Here is a 19,557-nt window from a genome sequence, read left to right on the forward strand (position 1 = left end):
CCCAGGTGTGATGTCAATGTTCAGACCAGGTAATAAACTACCACCTTGCCAGGTGAAATTAATTAACATTTGACTTAATAAATGTTAATTACCTGTTAAAAGTAACAATATCTATTGTAAGAATTGTAACAGACTATTACTTTGTCCTTTCATCATTTATACAACAAGATGTGACCTGTATAGTTAGTCTATTGCATAATAGGAACATCTCATTTTGCAATCTAATAGTACTTCCACACAGTTTGGTCAGTTTGTCATTTGGATAGTATTTCAACACAATTTGAATTGATGCAAATATATTGAATATTGGTGGGTGTCTTGCATGAGCAATGGTATGCTTACCTGTTTAGAGCCTGGTAAATGATCCACTCGGGATTGCAGAGTACAGTGATCTTGTTTGCTTAGAATATTGAGGCACTGATCTGATTGTACAGCAGGTTTGATTGTTGTAAACGGGATAACAGGAATATTCACTCTTTAATTCATCACCCAACAATTTCAGTTTTGTTGGGTCTTTATATGTTTAAAAAAACATCATACTACAGTTAAACATCTAGATAGGAATGGTTTCTACATACAGGTCTTATCATAATATGGTTATAATTATAACAGTCTTGTTAGTCTGTTCTAATTAATGTAATTAACAAGTGTGTCATTCACAGGTAATTTATTGTTACCAGATGAAGACATCTTGCCAACCAGGTAAATAACATGTAGGTGTAAATCAAGGTGTTTTACCATCACTAATTATAAAACAATACATCTATTGTCTATTGACACCCACCTTAAATTGCAATGTTTACCTTCTTCACAAGTTAGTAATCTTGTTGGCACAGTGGAATTTGATTAAACTTTAATTGTTGTAGAAATGTTTGTTCAAATGTAGAAAAATGTTGACTATTGAGCCGGATTAAAGTTAGTTTATTATGAATTGCATTTAATTGTATTTGAATGAAGTTATTTGAAAATATGGTAGATTATGTTAATGTGAAAATAAAATGATTTATTTAAGTAGACTTAAAATGACATGTTGAAGTATATGTTGAAAACATCAGATTGTTCATATAACTTACAGATAACTGTTCCATCTCAATAGATTATTTTCACGTGTTATTGTTATAGCTCCTCCCATATTCTTCCCTGTGATTGACAGATAACAGACATAGGCCCCACCCATTGAAAAATTGATTGACCGATGATTGACCAATGAGAAAAGAGTATTTGGTTGTGAATCAGTTGTATTGATAGTTGAACATTGTAATACATCTCTACAATATGGATGTCCTTTACTAGTCTTGGTTTGTAATACTGGTTGGAATAGAGGTTGTAAAAACCTAGTCTAATATTTATTAGAATCTGTATATCCGTATCGGTTTATTATACATAGACAAACAGACATCTTGTTTTAAAACCGATCAGAAGGCGTATAAAATCAACTGTGATTTCAAGGTAGCAATTGTGAACTAGGGTATTCAGAATTACAATACAATGTACTACAGTGTACAACTGTGTATCTACCGTGGTCGCGCGTGAAGCTGATTATTTCACGGACGCTATCTCTGATTATTAACACTTGGATTTTATAATGGATAATTCTGGTTAATCGTACTACCAGGTAAAGTATAATTCATATTTATTAAATCTGGAGATTTAAAATTTATAAGTAATTTTTTGGGTGACGCAGTTTGTATAAATTGTGATTCCTTTACTCAGCTGGCTAAATGATAACTGTCGTCCCGTCCCTTCTTTTGCTCTTCACCTGTTACACATATTTTAGGTCAAATATGTTTTTTACTTGGATAATGTTATTTTGGGCCATAAGTCAGTTAGTTGTTCCTTAAGTAAATTTTATACAATTTTTCTATTGAAAAGGGGAGAGAGGTGGAATTTTTTTCAAAAGTCATTTTAAATTCCAATATTTTGAGTTTAATAGCTACTTAAGTAAGTTCTAATCAAAATTTACATCATTTTTTGTAAGAGATGCTTATAGGAATTACGTTTTGTAGTCTAGTGTCACTACTTGAATCTCTTACTTCAGTATTTATTAAGCACAGTCCTAGGACACAAAATTAAAGACCATTTTTTGTATTGCTTCTCACTATCAATAACCACAAAAAAATATTTTAAAGATTACAACATATAGTTAATCAAAGTGTTCATCAATAAGATTATATTTCACATTCTGAATTATTTTTTTTTAATTGCTGGTTGCTGACTAAATGTAGCAGAATGTTTTAAAGGGTCTTCTTTATTGCTCTCAGCCCCTCCCCCTCCCATGTTTATATTTTTCGATTATTTCATGTCTTTCTCAAATACTTTTTTTTATACCAACATGATTATTCATTGAATATGAATAAGCAAATAAAAATGTATGTCTTCGATTTTGGGCTATGTTAGGCCAGAAAGAAAATAAATAGTATATTAATTTGTTTGGATAAGGTTTTATGGTTAAAAAGAATTATTTGCTATTGTCTTAAGACAAGGAATAGGAAATTGAAATTGACATGGATTCAGTAATTTTGTTGCAGTTGATAGGATCTGATTATTTTTAATAATTCAATCATTTTTTGTTAGGTTTTTTCAACCAACATACTTTTTGATTACTTGATAGGGTAGAAATCATCAGAAAGTTATATTTGATTTAATTTTAAAATAAAATATATTAAATCTGTTATGTCCTATTGCATGATTCTAAAATAATCATCCTTGAATAATTTGCAATATAAATTATGAAATACATTCTTGTTTGAAATTAATTTGTTTTTATAATGAAATAAATTTAAAAAATAAAATGTATATTATACAATATCAAGCTGTCACTAAATACAATTGCATTTTGAAAAATAAAAAAATTAAAGTAATAGCAACAGATTTAGTGTAAAATAATTAATAAGGTATAAAATGAAAATATTATGTTGCAAATAACATCGACACATGGGGTATGGTACAGTAATGAATACTGAGTTTTAATTTGATAAAATGCATTAAGGAAAACATTACTTATTATTACTATTACTTATAGAGTAAATTACTTATAGAATGGAGATTATGTTTGATGTAAAAGGACACCATTGTGTATTAAATTGACAGAAATTCAGAACAATAATCAGCCTTATCAAATTGTTAAAGAACAATAAAAATTTTGAAGCTTACATATAAATGAAAAGTGGTATCAGTTGTTGTAAATTGAGTAAGTATACCCGGTTTCCATGCCCATTAGTTCATTTATATTAAATTCCTGTGGTACAAATCAAATTTATATATTTTATCCAGGATATAAATAAATGAATTGATAATAAAATATTCTGATTTGTAATAAACCGAACAATGTTTTATTTATTAGGAACATTGTCAAAATTTATAACACATTGTTCATATCAGTTATGATACAGCAAAACTGTAACTTGAACATGGGCTGTGTGATATAATATATATATATATTGACCACCAACATTGAAGTTATTATTCAGTTACAATGTCGTGTAAGAATGTATTTCTGGCTTTTAAAATCAGAATAGCAAAGGCTATTTTAAAGCGTTTGCATTGATTAAAACAAAGTACAGAAAATTTATTTTATAATTCATACATTTATATAACAGTAAAATTATTTTATAATTCATAATTTATATGAGAGGAAAATTATTTTATAACTCATTCATTTACAGTATGTAGGATATGTACATGTATACATACATAATACTAACAGCGATATTATTTTATAATACATTTGATAATATAGTAAAATTATTTTATAATTCATATATTTTTATAGAGTACTGTATGTATGTATACCTAATACTAACATTAGAATTAATTCTTTTAACAGGAACAGTTATGATTCATTCAGTTATATAGGGTACACACTGATTGATATCACTAGATATAATTAAATGTTTTATAAAAAAAAAAATTCTCTTATCAAAATTTTAAAATTAGATACGTTCTCTTAAATGTATACTTTAGTTAAAATTAAATGTGCATTCTAAACTTCATTGGGTCATTTTTGGCATCATAATTTTAAAGTTATTTTTAGTGTCATGCATGCGAAAGTGTATACTTTAGCCAGAACATCTTATACCACTTGTCAGTCGGCTAGCCTGTGAGAGATAGAGGGATTGTCTTGGGGAGGGTACACATAGGTAACAGCTTGAATCAAGTTTACATATGGATTAAAGAAATGTTGAAACCGTACTCCTGTGTTTTGTTTATTTTGATATGCATTTGGTGTCCAGTATTCATATACTGGATGTTCTATAATTTGTTCAATAGTTGGTGGTTTGACATGTGCTACAGCAGTAGTGATACGACACATAATGCCTCATAACAATTTGATTGGACTAAATTATGACAATTTATTTTGAAATACTCGGATGAAATTAGTGTAAATATGATAAAAATGGTGTACTTGCACTTTAAGAACAGAAGCCATAACTGTTTATAATAGTTGAGAGATTTGGGTCAAGGTGTCTGAAGAAAGCGCTCTGGGTGTTAGGAAAGCGTATTAATCTCACTGTAGATGTATTCATTTACACACTGACTTCCCCTAGTTACCCGCTCTAACTTGATGGACACATAAGGAGTTGATGTAATTAGATTGTCATTACTCTGTGCAGTGGTTTATTGTAAATGTCTCTTAATTAAAGACACATTATGGGATATTAGATAAAGAAAGAGCCGGCAGTTCTCACTATAATAGTTAAAAACTAGATAATGTAAAGGGAATTTGCTGAAAATTTCAGTCAAATTGATCCACTCTGTACCAAGATTTTAGCGACTCAATTTTTGGCCTAGCCTCGATCATCATTACTTAAGTCGGTACAATAAAAAACATAGTCTCGATTATCCATTTCATGATTAAATCATGAATGGAAGTCGAACAGCAAATCGGAACCTAATCCAATAAACATCTCAGGCTAGCGATGACATCGAGAGTTGATTATGGTCTGGATAAGTTAATTAATGTCTAATTTATACTTTATATAACATTTCAGGCCTAAAGAAAGACCTGCAATAGGCAGATTTAGCTCTTGCATAATGTATGGTGAACTAAACTATTGTTTTTGTCTTTAATAATTTTAGTCGTGGCTCAAAATCTGATTGATAGGATTAATTTGATCTGAAAGCTTAAATCTTTAAATTTAATATTTTTTTATAACTATTGGATGTAGTATCATAATAAAGTATCTTAATAATTCAAATGAAGAACATACCTTTTTATGTTTATTCTCATGTGAACATCGTTACAAAGTCCAGTACGGACATGTTATACATATACTACAGTATGTATAAATTTTTAACATTTTTGCTTACACCCTTGAGCGATATTGGGTCAAAAGACTTTTCTTGTTGGAAATCAGAAATTCATCAATTCCAATATTTTTAAATAAATGACTCAAATGATTAATAAAATACAGGAAAAATATTTCCAATCATTCTTCAGCTAAATGAAAAATCAACTCATAATAATATAGGCAAGTTTTCTGTTAATAAATTTACATAATAATGTGAATTATACATACTTTCAAAAACTGATTTAAACTAAAGAAATATAGGTTGTTGCAAGTAAACCACTTCCATTATTAAGCCATTGAATACATGCATAGAAAATCACATCTTGTTTAATTTAATATAAATACAACCACTAAGATAATTCTCTTGTTACCTAAGCTTTATAACTGAGTTGCTAACAGTACAGTAGTTCACATTCTCGATGGCCTGGAGGAGCTCGATTACCGGAGGTAGGATAAGTTAACATAATTTGGTTTAGTTTTACGTTGTGTCGGATTGTAACTATTCTTTTGCGGTATTTGGCTTCAACTGATGGTGGAATAAAATACAAAATGAATAACCACTAATATATATTATATCTGAAATAAGATATAATCGCATAATATTCATTATTTGTCTTCTGGATTTTAAAACAACTTATCATGGAAGTGAGAAGATTGGGGTCTTGCTGAAAATAAATCATAATGATTAATTCGGGCAAATTAATAAAAGTATGGGGTGGAGAACCTGCTCTCCTCCAACATGACAGACATAGATTGTTGAATTCTAGTCCTTTGTGGCCTCTTTCATGAACTATTTCCATTGTTTATCTAAAAATAAAACTGACCCACTGTTCTGTGAGTTGATTGACCATTCAGGGGAATGTCATGGAAATGTTGATAACTTTCATTACAAATGTACTCTGATATTAAACAAAAAATTAAATACAGTTATTAACCAACATTCTATACAATATCTATCTTATTTGAACAAAATATTGCTTAAATCAAATCAAGGATGTTAGTCATTGTACCAGCAAGTAATTACTAATATCTATAACTTATAGTTACTAGGACTTTGGTATCATGACAGACAAATGGTTAGTAAATGTGAACTATACTGAATGCTCTAATATACACTGTAGTAAATTGATTGTAATTTGTCAATGATGGATGAGGATAACCTTTGGTGTGATTTTAAGAGAAAATGTCAGATATTCTAGATATGTTACAATAAATTCTAATAATGAGTTGAGTTTGGGACCAAGCCAAATTATAATGGCTAAAATAATAATATTTTTGATTCCTCCCCCTCCAACATGATTATTTCCCAATCTTCAAGATTGCTTCAAAGAATGGAACTATGGGCCTTTACCCAATGAAATGAAGTGGATATTTTTTATCTCAAAGACACAAACATTTTGTTTTCTAGAACATAAATACATGTTTTCATTGCTGATTTATTCAGTTTTCCTATCATTGCGAAGCAGAATTCGCCAAGCGTTGGAATGTTCACCCACCAACAGGGAACGTGAGCTGGGATTAGACCGTCATGAGACAGGTTAATTTTACCCTGGGTCTTTTTCTAAGGATGGAAATAAGTTAGACACATATTTTACACTTTTGGGCTTTTTGTTAGATCAAAGACACTGGCATAAAAACAACCTATTTTCAATATGCTAGCATTCAATATTAACCGAATCCGTGATTGAGGATAGAAGAATCAGAAAGCAGGATGAGTAATAAAGAAAGCTGATAACCACCCATCATAATTATTTTAAAAAATGAACTGCTTACAAAGTGGGCCCACTCAAGGTTGATATAGTGGTACCAAATAATTCAGTTTTTTATGAAAGGTTAAAATATGTGTTCCTTTTAAATTTAATTCAGGATAAATATTGTAAGCAAGCAACCAGCCAGATCATCTATGGTGTGATTTGAAGGTTGTTTATTGTTGTGAATCAAGGTTGTCACTGTCCCCTGTTGATATATGGTTATGTAGATAAGTAATAAGGATAATATTTCAGAAGTTTACATATAAATATTGAAGCATTTTATTTCTTAATCATATTTAGATCCTGTATTTATTTTAACAACAGATTTCAACAGACTACAAATTCTATCAATATCCATAAGGTATTTTGTGTGAGACCTTCTGATCTGAACTCTTATGTTAAGGTTATTTAGCCATGTGAGAATGCACATCATAAAAAGGAATTATCAATCTCTACAAGAATATAAATGTGATCTATTTTGAATATCGCATTCAAAACAACCTTAAGACTAATCTTATTATTGATAATCAAAGAACGTACACTTTTAGAGTAAGATATAAGTTATGTGTATCTCAGTGATGGATCAGTGGATTTCTCAAATTTGATTCAATACCAGTGTTGACAGAGAAACTTCCCCTGGATTTGTTAACTTGGGTTTGGGTTCCCCTTCCTTTCACTAGTGCAAATCATTCTTGTCCTGTGTACATCTTGACAGTTGGGATTAATGAAGAGTAGGCAGTGCCTACTCTTTCTGCACAAAACTTCCTTCATAGCACACTCCAGGAATAACTAGAAGCCCATCAAATTTAAGTTATTTCTGATAATTACTTCATAGGTTGGTGCCCTTGATCATTTTTTTAGTGTTTTTACCTACAAAAGAATAGAACTGTGACAGCCTTATGGACTACACAGTTGACTTAGTTGCTGTGGGTGTGTTTTGTTGCCCGACAACCTATCTTTTTACCAACCAGCAAAGCCCTCAAAGCAGCAGTATCTCTTTAACTGTGGAAAGACGGAATAAAGTTTTTTGGTGTGTTCTAATAGGATTTCAATTTTAAATATTTAAACTTTCCAAGCAAAGGATAAGCATCCACAAGAGTATTGAAAGATACAGATATACATGGCATGTTCCCTAAATAATTAAGACCATAGTGCTATCAAGGAGTGAAAAATGTTGAGCAATTTTAAGGTAAATTTATACTTGAGTCCCCTTCAATATGTAAATCAATCCAACATGAATGTATTGAAGAATTCTTGAATTATTCATGAATATTGTCTGAAGCAGCTTCATTATCTTCTTTCAGTAGAATACATTTTGTAATGCAATAATCCGACTTTTTGACACAAAACCTGAAAAAATCATTGGAGTTGTATTAATGTAAAACAGTGATGTTTTTAGGGAAAGTTGGTGAAGCATTGTACAGTTGTTGTTACTTTACACTCATTATTTACATCATTCCTCTTGTTTGTTGATTCGTTATACTACAAGGCTACATCATGAATAGGTAGATAGATGAAGAAAAAAAGGTTAGATATTTGGGCTTTTCAATGTATTTCAAGACATCTGCTTACATACTAAGCTTAATCCTGTACTTCAAATAGCTTGACTGGAACAGAACAGTGGGACTTTAAACCCCATTTCATTTTCATTTTCTTTTCTTTTCTTTTCTTTTCATTTCATTTCATTTCATTTCATTTCATTTCATTTCATTTCATTTCATTTCATTTCATTTCATTTCATTTCATTTCATTTCATTTCATTTCATTTCCACTGAGTACAGACCCTTTGACCTAACAGCCCTTTTCTAACGTTTCAATGAAACCTGGCAATATTCGTCACATAGAGACTAAAGGGCTAATTAATTTGAATGTCGTAGAAATGGTTCTTATGATAAATGCTAGTCTTCAATTACAATAACTAAAGAGCTCATTTTGGTTTGGTTTTCTTATTACCTTTTAGTACCAACTTTCCTGGCAACAGTTTTAACTTATTTAGTAACATTTCCAGGGTTGTTTTTTTTCCATGATTGTTTCAGTTTGTTTTTCTTGAAATCAGTGGTGTTATTTTATTTTTTTTCTGAAATCTTGTTCATTTAAGGAGAGTAGTTCTATATTTCACAGTGTAGTAGAGATAATGATGTAGACATATGTGATCCACAATTAATGCTTTGCATCAATGAAATTGGATCACAATATGATCCTAATAATTCATTATAAAAATTCATGTCAAACGGGCTATGTTGGATTTCTCTCTTTAAAAAGCTCAGTATGTATGTATGCCTACGTAATTTTGAGACGATGAAAGCATCATGTATTATCAACCGTCAAATTTCCTTAACAGGAACCTGGCAAATCTGCTCCTGCAAAAATTCCTGGATCCGCCTCAGTATTTTTTTTTTTTTATAAGCAATATTTTTATTCAGATTTGTATCTGAATAGGGATTGGGGAACAGGCAAAGCATATTAACAGGGTTAATTAAAAAAAACTGTTGCCTATTGTTTACATAAATAATGAGTGTAGAGACATAATTATAGGATGCCTCTAAAAATTGTCAGTTTGGAAACTTATAGGCTGTCATACAAAAACTGCCTGTTTGTATTTCTTCCAATAATTATCACAGATCTTTTGATACTAATCACAAATGTTTGTAAAAATATGCATAGAACTAACCAATTTTATTTGTTCTCCTCTGGGTCAGCCCTTCAGAACAACGATATAGAAACAACTGCGGTACAAATAACTGAAATTGAGTTGATTATTTTATTATTGAAATATGAAATAATTTATCAAAACTGTCTTTTTGATTTAATAGATTTAGTGTGGAAATATCAAAGTGTTACTAGGTTCTTTATTGATGAATTTGTGTTTTGGGAAAAGATATTATAAATTTATGAATACAAAATGTAGTTGAATTTGTTTGTTTTCACACTTGACTAGTGCTTATTGTCTAGTGAAATCAAATCATTCTAAATGAAGGGCGTAATTGGTTGAATTTCATGGTAGAAAAACAAATAGAGGAAATATTTACATTAAAATAACACGGCTTTACACATCTTAGTCCAGAGATAAACATGGTTTAAAAGCAAGTGTGTTAAAACAAAGTGAGGCTGTATTCTATTGAGAGGAGTTTCAACAAGGCATTCTACAGATACTTGTCGTGGTTTAACACCTTGGTTAAAATTTCGTCTGTTACTAACTGTCAATATATTTACTGTCCATTATCGAGGTAAACCTAATGATATTATGCATTTATATTATAGACAGTTGTAAATCCAGCCATTAGAGCTAAAATTAGACAATTCAGTTGGGCTTCAACATCATATTCTTGTATTACTTTAGGTCTTGTCTAGGAATAAATGAATCCATGATAATGTCTTTAAAAACTGTTTCAAAACTTTATAATGGCAATATTTTCAAAATTATTCTCTGGGTAATGATTTAATTTGGTAATGTAATTTAGCAATTTTGCAAAAAATGTTTTTTCAGTGTTGAATTTTATTTCTGCTTTAACTTAAGTTGTGTTGCTCATTAATCATTACTGTAAAAAATAATAATGTCATTTGACTTTTGTGAGAATGTTGTTCATTGATCCTATCAAAATTGTTAGGTTTTTGTTTATTTGCCCTGGGAATATTTGGAGGTTTTTGAGTTCTAAAGTTTGAAGAGATAAGCTGCTAATAAATACCAACAAGATTATTTTAATAGGTCACCATGGCAACATGCTTGGCACTTTTCTGTCACCTGCTGCTCATCCTATTGAGAGTAATGGAATAGCCAAACTCTTGATGTAATCTGTTAACAGGACAGTCCAAGATGTCTTGTTAAAGGGGTGTTATGGCATTGAGATGTAAATGCCAAAATTAAAGTCTTATGTCCCATGTGGTTTAAACAGAATGTTAAGTGTCACACAAGTTGAAAAGATAGTAGATAAAGTTAGTTCTCATAACACTTGCTTTAATTAATTCATTTACAACTTTAACACTATAGGGATTGGATGCATTTGAAATAGTGAAACCATACAAAGTTACAAAAATACTTTTGAAAATTCTAAAAGACAAGGATATGTGATGAAGATTATTTGTTTAACATTCAGGAATCACAAAATTTTGTTCAAATGATGTTATTTTTGACAAGACAGCAGAGTATTTTATATGTGTGTACGCTGTTCATTAGATTTCTGTTTTGTTTTACATCATGTGCTTGGATCTGATTTTGGATATATTGGTTTGGTTTGGAGTTTTTTAGAATGTAAAATTCTGTTAATAATTCTAATAATTTATGAACTGTAAACAACTTGATCTATTGGAACAAACTTTATATATTAAAACTACTAAGTGTTGTAAACACTACAAAAAGTTTAATGAAGATTGTGTTCTGTGTATGGCCTGACTAAACGTCTACTACTTGAATATTGTTATTCTGATGTTTGTTATGTTTTTCTAAATCCATATTCAGCATTTTAATTTGGTGTAATAAATGCAATCCACAATGACGGAAATTTTAACATTGTCATCAGCAGATTTTTATATGGAACCAATGGTAAGTTGTGAAGTTATCAATGTTTTTAAATTGTAATGAAATATCTGACTGGATTATTACAATCATTATTAGTTAACATAATTATGTTAATGATCAGAAATGTATAATGTTAAGAATAAATTCTCTTCTGAGTAATTCTATTCTTTATGCCTTTCATTTTAAAGTGATGAGGTCATGCATTGTATTATCTTGAAAGTGTTGAGACTACTATGGTGTCTGTTACATTTTGAAGAATATAATGTCATCTACATTTGTATGAAAGACTGGAAAAATTTGTTGTAAAAAGGGAAAACGTACAGTAATTTCATGAAATAAGATAAGATTTTTTTACAATTAAAGCAAAATATCAACCCAATTAGTGATAACTTTGAAGAAAAAAAAATAAATTCAATTTTCAGTCACCACTAGTTTAGGTATTAGGGTGATGATACCTCTACTAATAGTTTTATGGTTAAAGCCAATAGAAACCGCCCAACCTATTTCCTTATCAAGAGCTTTTGAGTCTTAATCATGGTATAATTAATTGATAACACTTTCTTCTAGACTGATGGCTGATAACATGCTGATAAAAGTTGATAACATCCCAAGAATTACATAAAAATCTTATCACTTTCATCTAAAGAGACTAAACATTAAATACAATTTTAACACAAATTGATTTTCCCCACAGCTTTCAAAGATTTTTCTTCAACAAAATAAACTGTTCCTGTGACAATCAGTGATCTGCTATTTACCTAATACATGTATATATAATATTGTCAGTATACACACTAAATCTTAATGATATATTTTGTACATTTCTATTTAGATGTATATTGAGTAAGCAAATACATATAAATCACTAGTAAAGCGGGTTTTTTTTTATTGTCGTTAAAGGTTTCTGATTTTAAAGAATACAGGCCATTATTGTTGCATGTTTTTTGTAACAAATTTATTCAGTTTTTGTCCATCTGTTTTTTGTCAAAAGTCAAGAAACACTTATACAATACCTGACGTTTTATTTTTAAACATTTCTAGTCAAGATTGTGGTCTAGTATTTGAGGAGTAAATATATCGTTGGCTGTCTGTGACAATATTTACTATAAATTTGTTTTAAATTAGCTTTTGTGTTGAATTTATCACCCCTGTGGCAAATTTTCCAACATTAAGTAACATAAGGCTATCATTGACTTAACGTCACAGTTTCTTTTTGTATCGAGAAAAAAATAAACGGCAAGTAAATTTCAGGGGGAGTTAATTGCGTTTTGAATCAACATGCCGTGTGTGATATAACTAAAGCTGTGTCAAGTTAATTATGCTTGTCAAATAAAGTTACAGAATAAAGCGGTAAAGTTTAAATATTAACGTCTTCGTTAAACTTCTGAATATGTACATACGTACAATGGAATGATGTACTCTTACTTTGATTGAAGGCGAAAACATTGTCTTGAAGTTCCACACCAAATAAACCACCTTATTGAATTATAACACTGATTTTACACTGTATTCAAGTGTAAAATTGTGAAAATTAAGAGGATAATTCTAGCTCAGAAGCTGTTATACAAAACTTTACAATCTAATATCAATTATGCATAAAGCATAGCTGATTCTTTCTGTAGTTAATAGAGGCAATGAAAACCAAAATTGATCAATAATATTTTGAAGAAAAAAAAAATGTTTTTAATGAGATTTGTTGATAATTTGAACAATTTATGGCAATTGAGGACTAATTTTATATTGTACATGCTAGAATTTAGTTTATTTGTTGATTTTTTGTACAAGTATTGTTGGAAGACGGCTTATTATCCATGCTTCAGGCGTTAGTTACAAAGCTGAATAAATATTGAGACGACCTGAGGAATTTTTACACATTATTCTAGTCATTATTACTCCAAGTTTATGGCATGGACGGAAATTTGGTTTATATTAGGGCGGAAATTTAAATGCTTCAGACACCCTGAAACACTTGAAATAAACATTTTCTCTATTTTGGTGTTTAGTATTTTACATTAAACTGGTTATGATCTTGTATTAATTGAGACACAAGTACTAACATATGACCTCAAGGTCATTATGTAAGTTTCTTAAAATATTAATGCTAAACTGTTATGTTTATAAATTGTGACCATGATTAATGGATGTATATTATAAGCTCAAGGTAGAAATAGTCTTTTTCTCATACTTTACCAAATACTATGGTACAGAGAATCTTGGCAGATTGGCAGTGCAGTAAATAATAACCCCTATGAATGGAATAAAATGTATAATTACTGGTTTTAAAGTATATATGAGTATGTCTGCATAGACATAAAAATGATGATTGAAATTCTGCCTTTTGGAAGTTATTTTGTGTGTTTTTATAGTACATTTACGGTTTGTTATACATTGTATATTTTCTTCTTCTATTCGTGTTTAACATCTGCTTCCACTGATGGTGATATCGTAGACAAGTTGTCTTCATTAATTATGCTTAGCGCACGCGCAGGGGTCTTTTCTGTGGGAGGAAACCAGTGTTCCTGGAGTAAACCCACAAGGTTGAGAAGGTGCCCCTATCTCCAAGCTACATACGCCACACCAGTGATCAAAACCACAACCGCAAGCTAGAGGTGCCCGGCCAGCTAGAGTTCGAAGCACTCTAGATCACTAGGCCATTCCAACCCCATGCATGTATATATGATTTGTTAAATCTTTTGTAGTGCAGGTTTCATGTATTATCCACTAGTGCCTGGAACACTCACAACACGAACAGTATTTGTAATAAATGGAAATGGTTTATTCCAATATCAATATGTGATTTCAGTGATGGTAAAATACAACTACCCAGTGCTCAACATTCATATATATATATTTTATAATAGATTGTCTTTGTATCTTACATTTAACTTATCATTTAGTGATGATTTACAAATTATCACAATCTAAACTTCTGGGCTGACCAAATACATTGTCTATATTATTGTTGGTATAATTGAGGTTGGTTCAGCTATTTATCAGGTAAAGTCAGTATAGTTGAACTGAATACATTTTATGAAAATGGTTGCTATACACATTACCTTGAATGATATCACTGGAATTTGTGAAGCACTGCCCAAAAACAAATTACACATTTTATGATATTGGCAATGACAGGTTTAACAATGGTAATATTCAATCTTCTAGAAAGTAAACAGAATATATTCTTCTAGATAGTACACAATATGTCATCTTCAAGATAGTACACAATATGTCATCTTCAAGATAGTACACAGTACACAATACACAGTCTTCAAGATAGTACACAATATACAGTCTTCAAGATAGTACACAATATACATTCTTCCAGATATAATACACAATATACATTTTTCCAGATATAATACACAATATGCTTTCTTCTAGATTGTGCACAGTCATGTATGCTTTCATGTATATGTATTATATATGTACCATAAAGACACAATGGTTGGCATTAAATATTGACTTTATTTATTTGACTATGGCCTAATATATATCTTGTACATATATGACATTATATTTCAAATTTTCACGTACAGATGTTATATGCAAGTATCTTGTCGTCTCCCTCGTCTGCCTGTCTCTGGCGTCATATGGACACTCTTGAGGCTAAAACTCTATTTCATTCATTCATTCACTCTAGAGGCTCAAGTTAATATAAATTATTAAAGGTCATGAGACAATCAATCGAAACAAATTCTAATGTTTTCTGATAATTACTTAATGGGTTATTACTCGTAATCAGGGTTGTTGGATGGCCGAATGGTTAGCACGTGCGCGTTGTATCATAAGGCCTGTCATTGAGTCAACGTTTCGATTCCCCAGTTGTACGTGACAAAGAGTAGGGTCGCCTGTCCAATCTTGTGGGTTTTCTCCGGGTCCTACTGTTAAAGACCCCTACACTCAAGCGAATTATTGAAATATAATTATACCAAATATTAGTCCTGAAATGACCTAGTTTATGTCAAGTGGACAATAAAGCCCATTTCTCTATATATATATTACTCGTAATCAGATTTTCATGTGTTGTAAATGTTCTCATTACTGACAAAAGAACAAATATGCGAAAAGACTTGTTAACAGCCCAGATGACTTAGCTGCTGTGGGCGTATTTTTTGTTGCCTGGCATCCTATCTTTCTGTAAGAGAAATAACACTCAGTAAGGCTGAGTAACTTTGAAATATAGATTTTGTAGCTTTTTAAATATGAGTTTTTATAAGCTAATCCACTTTTTTGATAATTCTGATTCTTTGTGCAAATATTGTACAGCATATTGTAAAAACACTTATTCCGATATTCCAAGACAAAGAGTGTAATTGTTAGAATAAAACCTGGCTATCTTCTCTCAGTCATTCAATCAGATGGTAATTTTCTAAATGGGGGTTTTAAGTTGATGTATTTAATTCAGGAATGACAGACAATCATTAAGTCACCTGTATTAACAGGCTTTCAGGTGAGGTCTTTAATCATGGTAATTCACGCTCTGTGCTTTAGTTAGTGTTATTTAGGCTTGGTGAAAAACTTGATGTGTTTCATTGTTGTTTTTTGCTGTGGTACTTTTTGACTGTTAATTAGAAGAATGACCAAAAAGATAAGATTAACAGCTAATTTCTTTCTTTGGAAAGGTTAAATTATTGTTGGTTGATAAACTACAAAATAATTATTTCTTTGAAAATTAGTAGGTTTCTTTTTATCCACATTTTCGTCATCGATGAAACTCTGATGGTTTGTACAATTCATAGAGTTTATATTTATTGTGAACTTTGGAGAATGGTCAATGTGTATTTGAGTTAAATACAAATCTAGCATGATTGATGAAATGCACAATGCACTGGACACTGACAAATTTGATAAAAATGTTTGAATTTGTGTAAATCTGAATATGTATAGAAATATTATTTAATGCTTAGTGTTAATTAGATGGTTATGAGCTATCTTTCCAACAGTGGAAACCTTTCTTACAGACAATGTGTATTGAATATGGCTTAAATTTTCTGGAGGTTTATAAGTTGTTGTTAGTTGTATTTTACGTCCGCTTCCACCGACAAAAAGGAGGTTTATTAGATGGCAGTTATCTTATAAGTTATATAACAGATTGTGTATATTGAATATGGTAAGGGTTGGAATAAACATACATTGTATACTTTACTCATTAATATTATGGAATACACAACAGCATCAGAAAGTTGACAGATTATGGTAAGAACAAATTTCTTAGTTATTAAAAAATTTTTCCTCTAATATGTATGTGTTAATTTATTTCTAGGTGAAGAGAACGAGATTAGAAAAAGATTCTGGAGTATATGACAGCATATCATCAAACAATACAAGGTAATTACAACTTATTATAGAAATTTTATGTTTACTAACTTGAGATAATATAATGTATGTGACTTTTCTTTGTAGATATTTTTCATTTACACTGATAATTCACAGTGTCAGTATATGAACTGAGGTGGGTGAGTGCCTTGTATGGGACAGGATTTATTACATACAGTATTTGTATTAATATTAAACATTTTGAATTATTATCAAAATACCTTGTTTTACACTTAAAATAAACCATGAAACAATTAAACAGCAATTTTTAGAACACAGGCCATTAATAATGTCAACTTTTTAAACAAAATGTTATCAAATTATCTTTGTTTTGGTATAAGTAGATCTAGAAGAACATTTGTTCTGGAATTCAACTGAAACTGTTTGTGAACTAAGGGCTCTGGAAACATACAGTTTTGAACTCAAACAATTTTATAAGACCAGCCCTGTTAATAATATAGTATACTATAAAAATAATGTGTTATTATAATTAATGACGATAAGTGTTAATTAGATTCACCCTGTCTGTCATCATATCAGTCATATTTACTACCATCTAATATTAACACCTCATTTTAAACTCTCTCGCTCTCCCCAGATGGTTAGATCATCAAAACTGGTATCTCTCTAGGTCAAAATGCCTCAATTATCAAACTTTAACCTCAGTAACAATTTTAACAGATTTCAAAAGGGGTCAACTAATTTTCAGTTCTTATTTAAAGAGAGTAGCTACATGTATTTAAACAATCATTCAAAATATTTGTGGATTTCATTTATTTTGAATTGTTTTTATTAGGTCTTGTTTGTATTAGATTTTTGGTCAAATATGATTTTTTTGGTTTGAAACATTCACTTACCACTTAAATAGAACTATTTGTGCCATTAATAGATACATTTGGTACATAATTAATGTAAACGACTGACAGGGGGGGTTATATGATCAGTACAATATCTGTTAATAGTAATCGCTTGTTAATAATGGCATAAGGACCAGTTATGAGATTTCTCTGGCACAACATAAACCACTCTAGTTTTCTTCAGCAGCATTTGTCATATTCCTCGGCCATATTGGATTAATTTAGAGGATTGAGAAAATATTCTCTGATTGATCAACTCTTGGAGATGTCAGTCAAACTTGACAGCTATTCCAACGAGGTTTCTTCACCTAGACAATAAAAACAGTTCTTCTAAGAGAAATAATAAAAAGTAATTTCAAGTTTTATACAAGATTTATGACTAAAAATTTATAGAAATTGGAACAAAGACCAAGTACATAATGAATTAAGAATGAATTGTGTGCAGTTTTTGTGTTCTTTTTGATGATTTACTAGATACATTACAGCATAAAATTCAATTTCCTTGTCAATGGTTAAAATAGAAAGAAATTTCCTTGGCACAATACAGTTATTCTGAGACTGACATTTTGTAAGGTTATATGTGCTATGTGATATGGATATATTTTATTTTTCCACACAACTGACTTTCTGCCTACACGCTTTCAAAACTCCAATTTCTAAGGGATATTTGTTTGCTCTACATAGGACCTCAGATTTTAATTCATCCAAATGAGTATAATAGACACACTTTTAGACAAGAGTAACAGTCAAATTGTGAAATAGACTTGCAAAAATCAAGGATTGAAACCCAATACATTTCAGTTATAACTAATATGACCACATAAGGTTTGTAAAACAATATTCACTCAACGATTGAAATGTTTTCGACAATAAAATTTATTTGGAAAAAGCACTCTCAACACAGGAATTAAACTTGATTGATTTTTTTAACAACGAAGTCAACTTTGTCATGTCATATATTGTACTGGAGAGGAGATTGCCAAAAATCTAGTTCTGTCATTCATGCATGATGAATCTATGAGAAAACTTTTATAAAATGATAGTTTTCTATTTATGCTTAAAAATATGCTTAAAAGACCCAACAACCTTGCTTGCCTTGTCTACTGTGGTTCTGGTTTGAAGTTGTGTTGCATTTGCTTGTTTCTTGATTTAGAGTGATAATGATAATACTGTTTAATTCTTTAGAAATATAAGGCAAATCTGATCTATTTGTGGATTTTGAAGTGACTGTAAGATATTTATATTTTATTGTTATTCTTTAAATATAGGCATAGCTGTCTGGATAAATTTACATAATTTGTAATATTTTCATTAATGTAAACTTACCAATCCCTTCGGACAATAGAATATAATATGAAATGTCTTAAAATATGTTTCATTATTCTATTCTCAGATTCCATATAACTAGTTTGTTTTGTATGTCTGTAGCCAAGGGCAGGTTTATTAGATTTAGAAAAAGATATTGGAAAAGCTTACTCTTTGAACAGTTCACAGCCATCTGTGTCCAGGATAAACACAGCTCTCCTGGCTTGAAATCATAACATATTTGATTCAGAGAATCAATAACAATTAGAAAATACTAGATAACTAAATTTGATGTAACATTTTTTGGTTCTTCAGATTATCAGAGTTGCAACCCTTACCGAGTCCAGGTAGTTTATTGGACAGTTCAAACGGGTCACCATTGACTACCACCTCATCACTACCACAGACATTGGATACCTCGACAAGTGTTTCCTTAACAACCAATGGTAATACTGATGGTGAGTATCTTTCTGCTAGTAAATGCGATATTTATTACAAATTAATGTTTGTAATCTATGTAT

The 19,557-nt window shown here is 30.3% G+C and overlaps 1 protein-coding gene across 5 annotated transcripts in view; it reads left to right on the plus strand.

The window, feature by feature from the left end:
- The window catches only part of LOC126817486 (eyes absent homolog 1), a 118,193-nt gene that overhangs the window by 61,637 nt on the left and 36,999 nt on the right, over positions 1-19,557 (plus strand). For 3 of the 5 annotated variants that reach the window (XM_050544495.1, XM_050544497.1, XM_050544498.1), the window contains exons 3-4: positions 16,822-16,886; positions 19,352-19,494. In XM_050544495.1, the coding sequence (XP_050400452.1) occupies positions 16,822-16,886; positions 19,352-19,494 (208 nt within the window). Of the gene's footprint in view, positions 1-1,288; positions 1,616-8,155; positions 8,232-16,821; positions 16,887-19,351; positions 19,495-19,557 lie in introns of those variants that run through there. The other 2 variants (XM_050544500.2, XM_050544499.2) reach the window with 2 other exon arrangements.

The sequence above is a fragment of the Patella vulgata genome, chromosome 4, assembly GCF_932274485.2.
Source record: "Patella vulgata chromosome 4, xgPatVulg1.2, whole genome shotgun sequence".
NCBI lineage: Eukaryota > Metazoa > Mollusca > Gastropoda > Patellidae > Patella > Patella vulgata.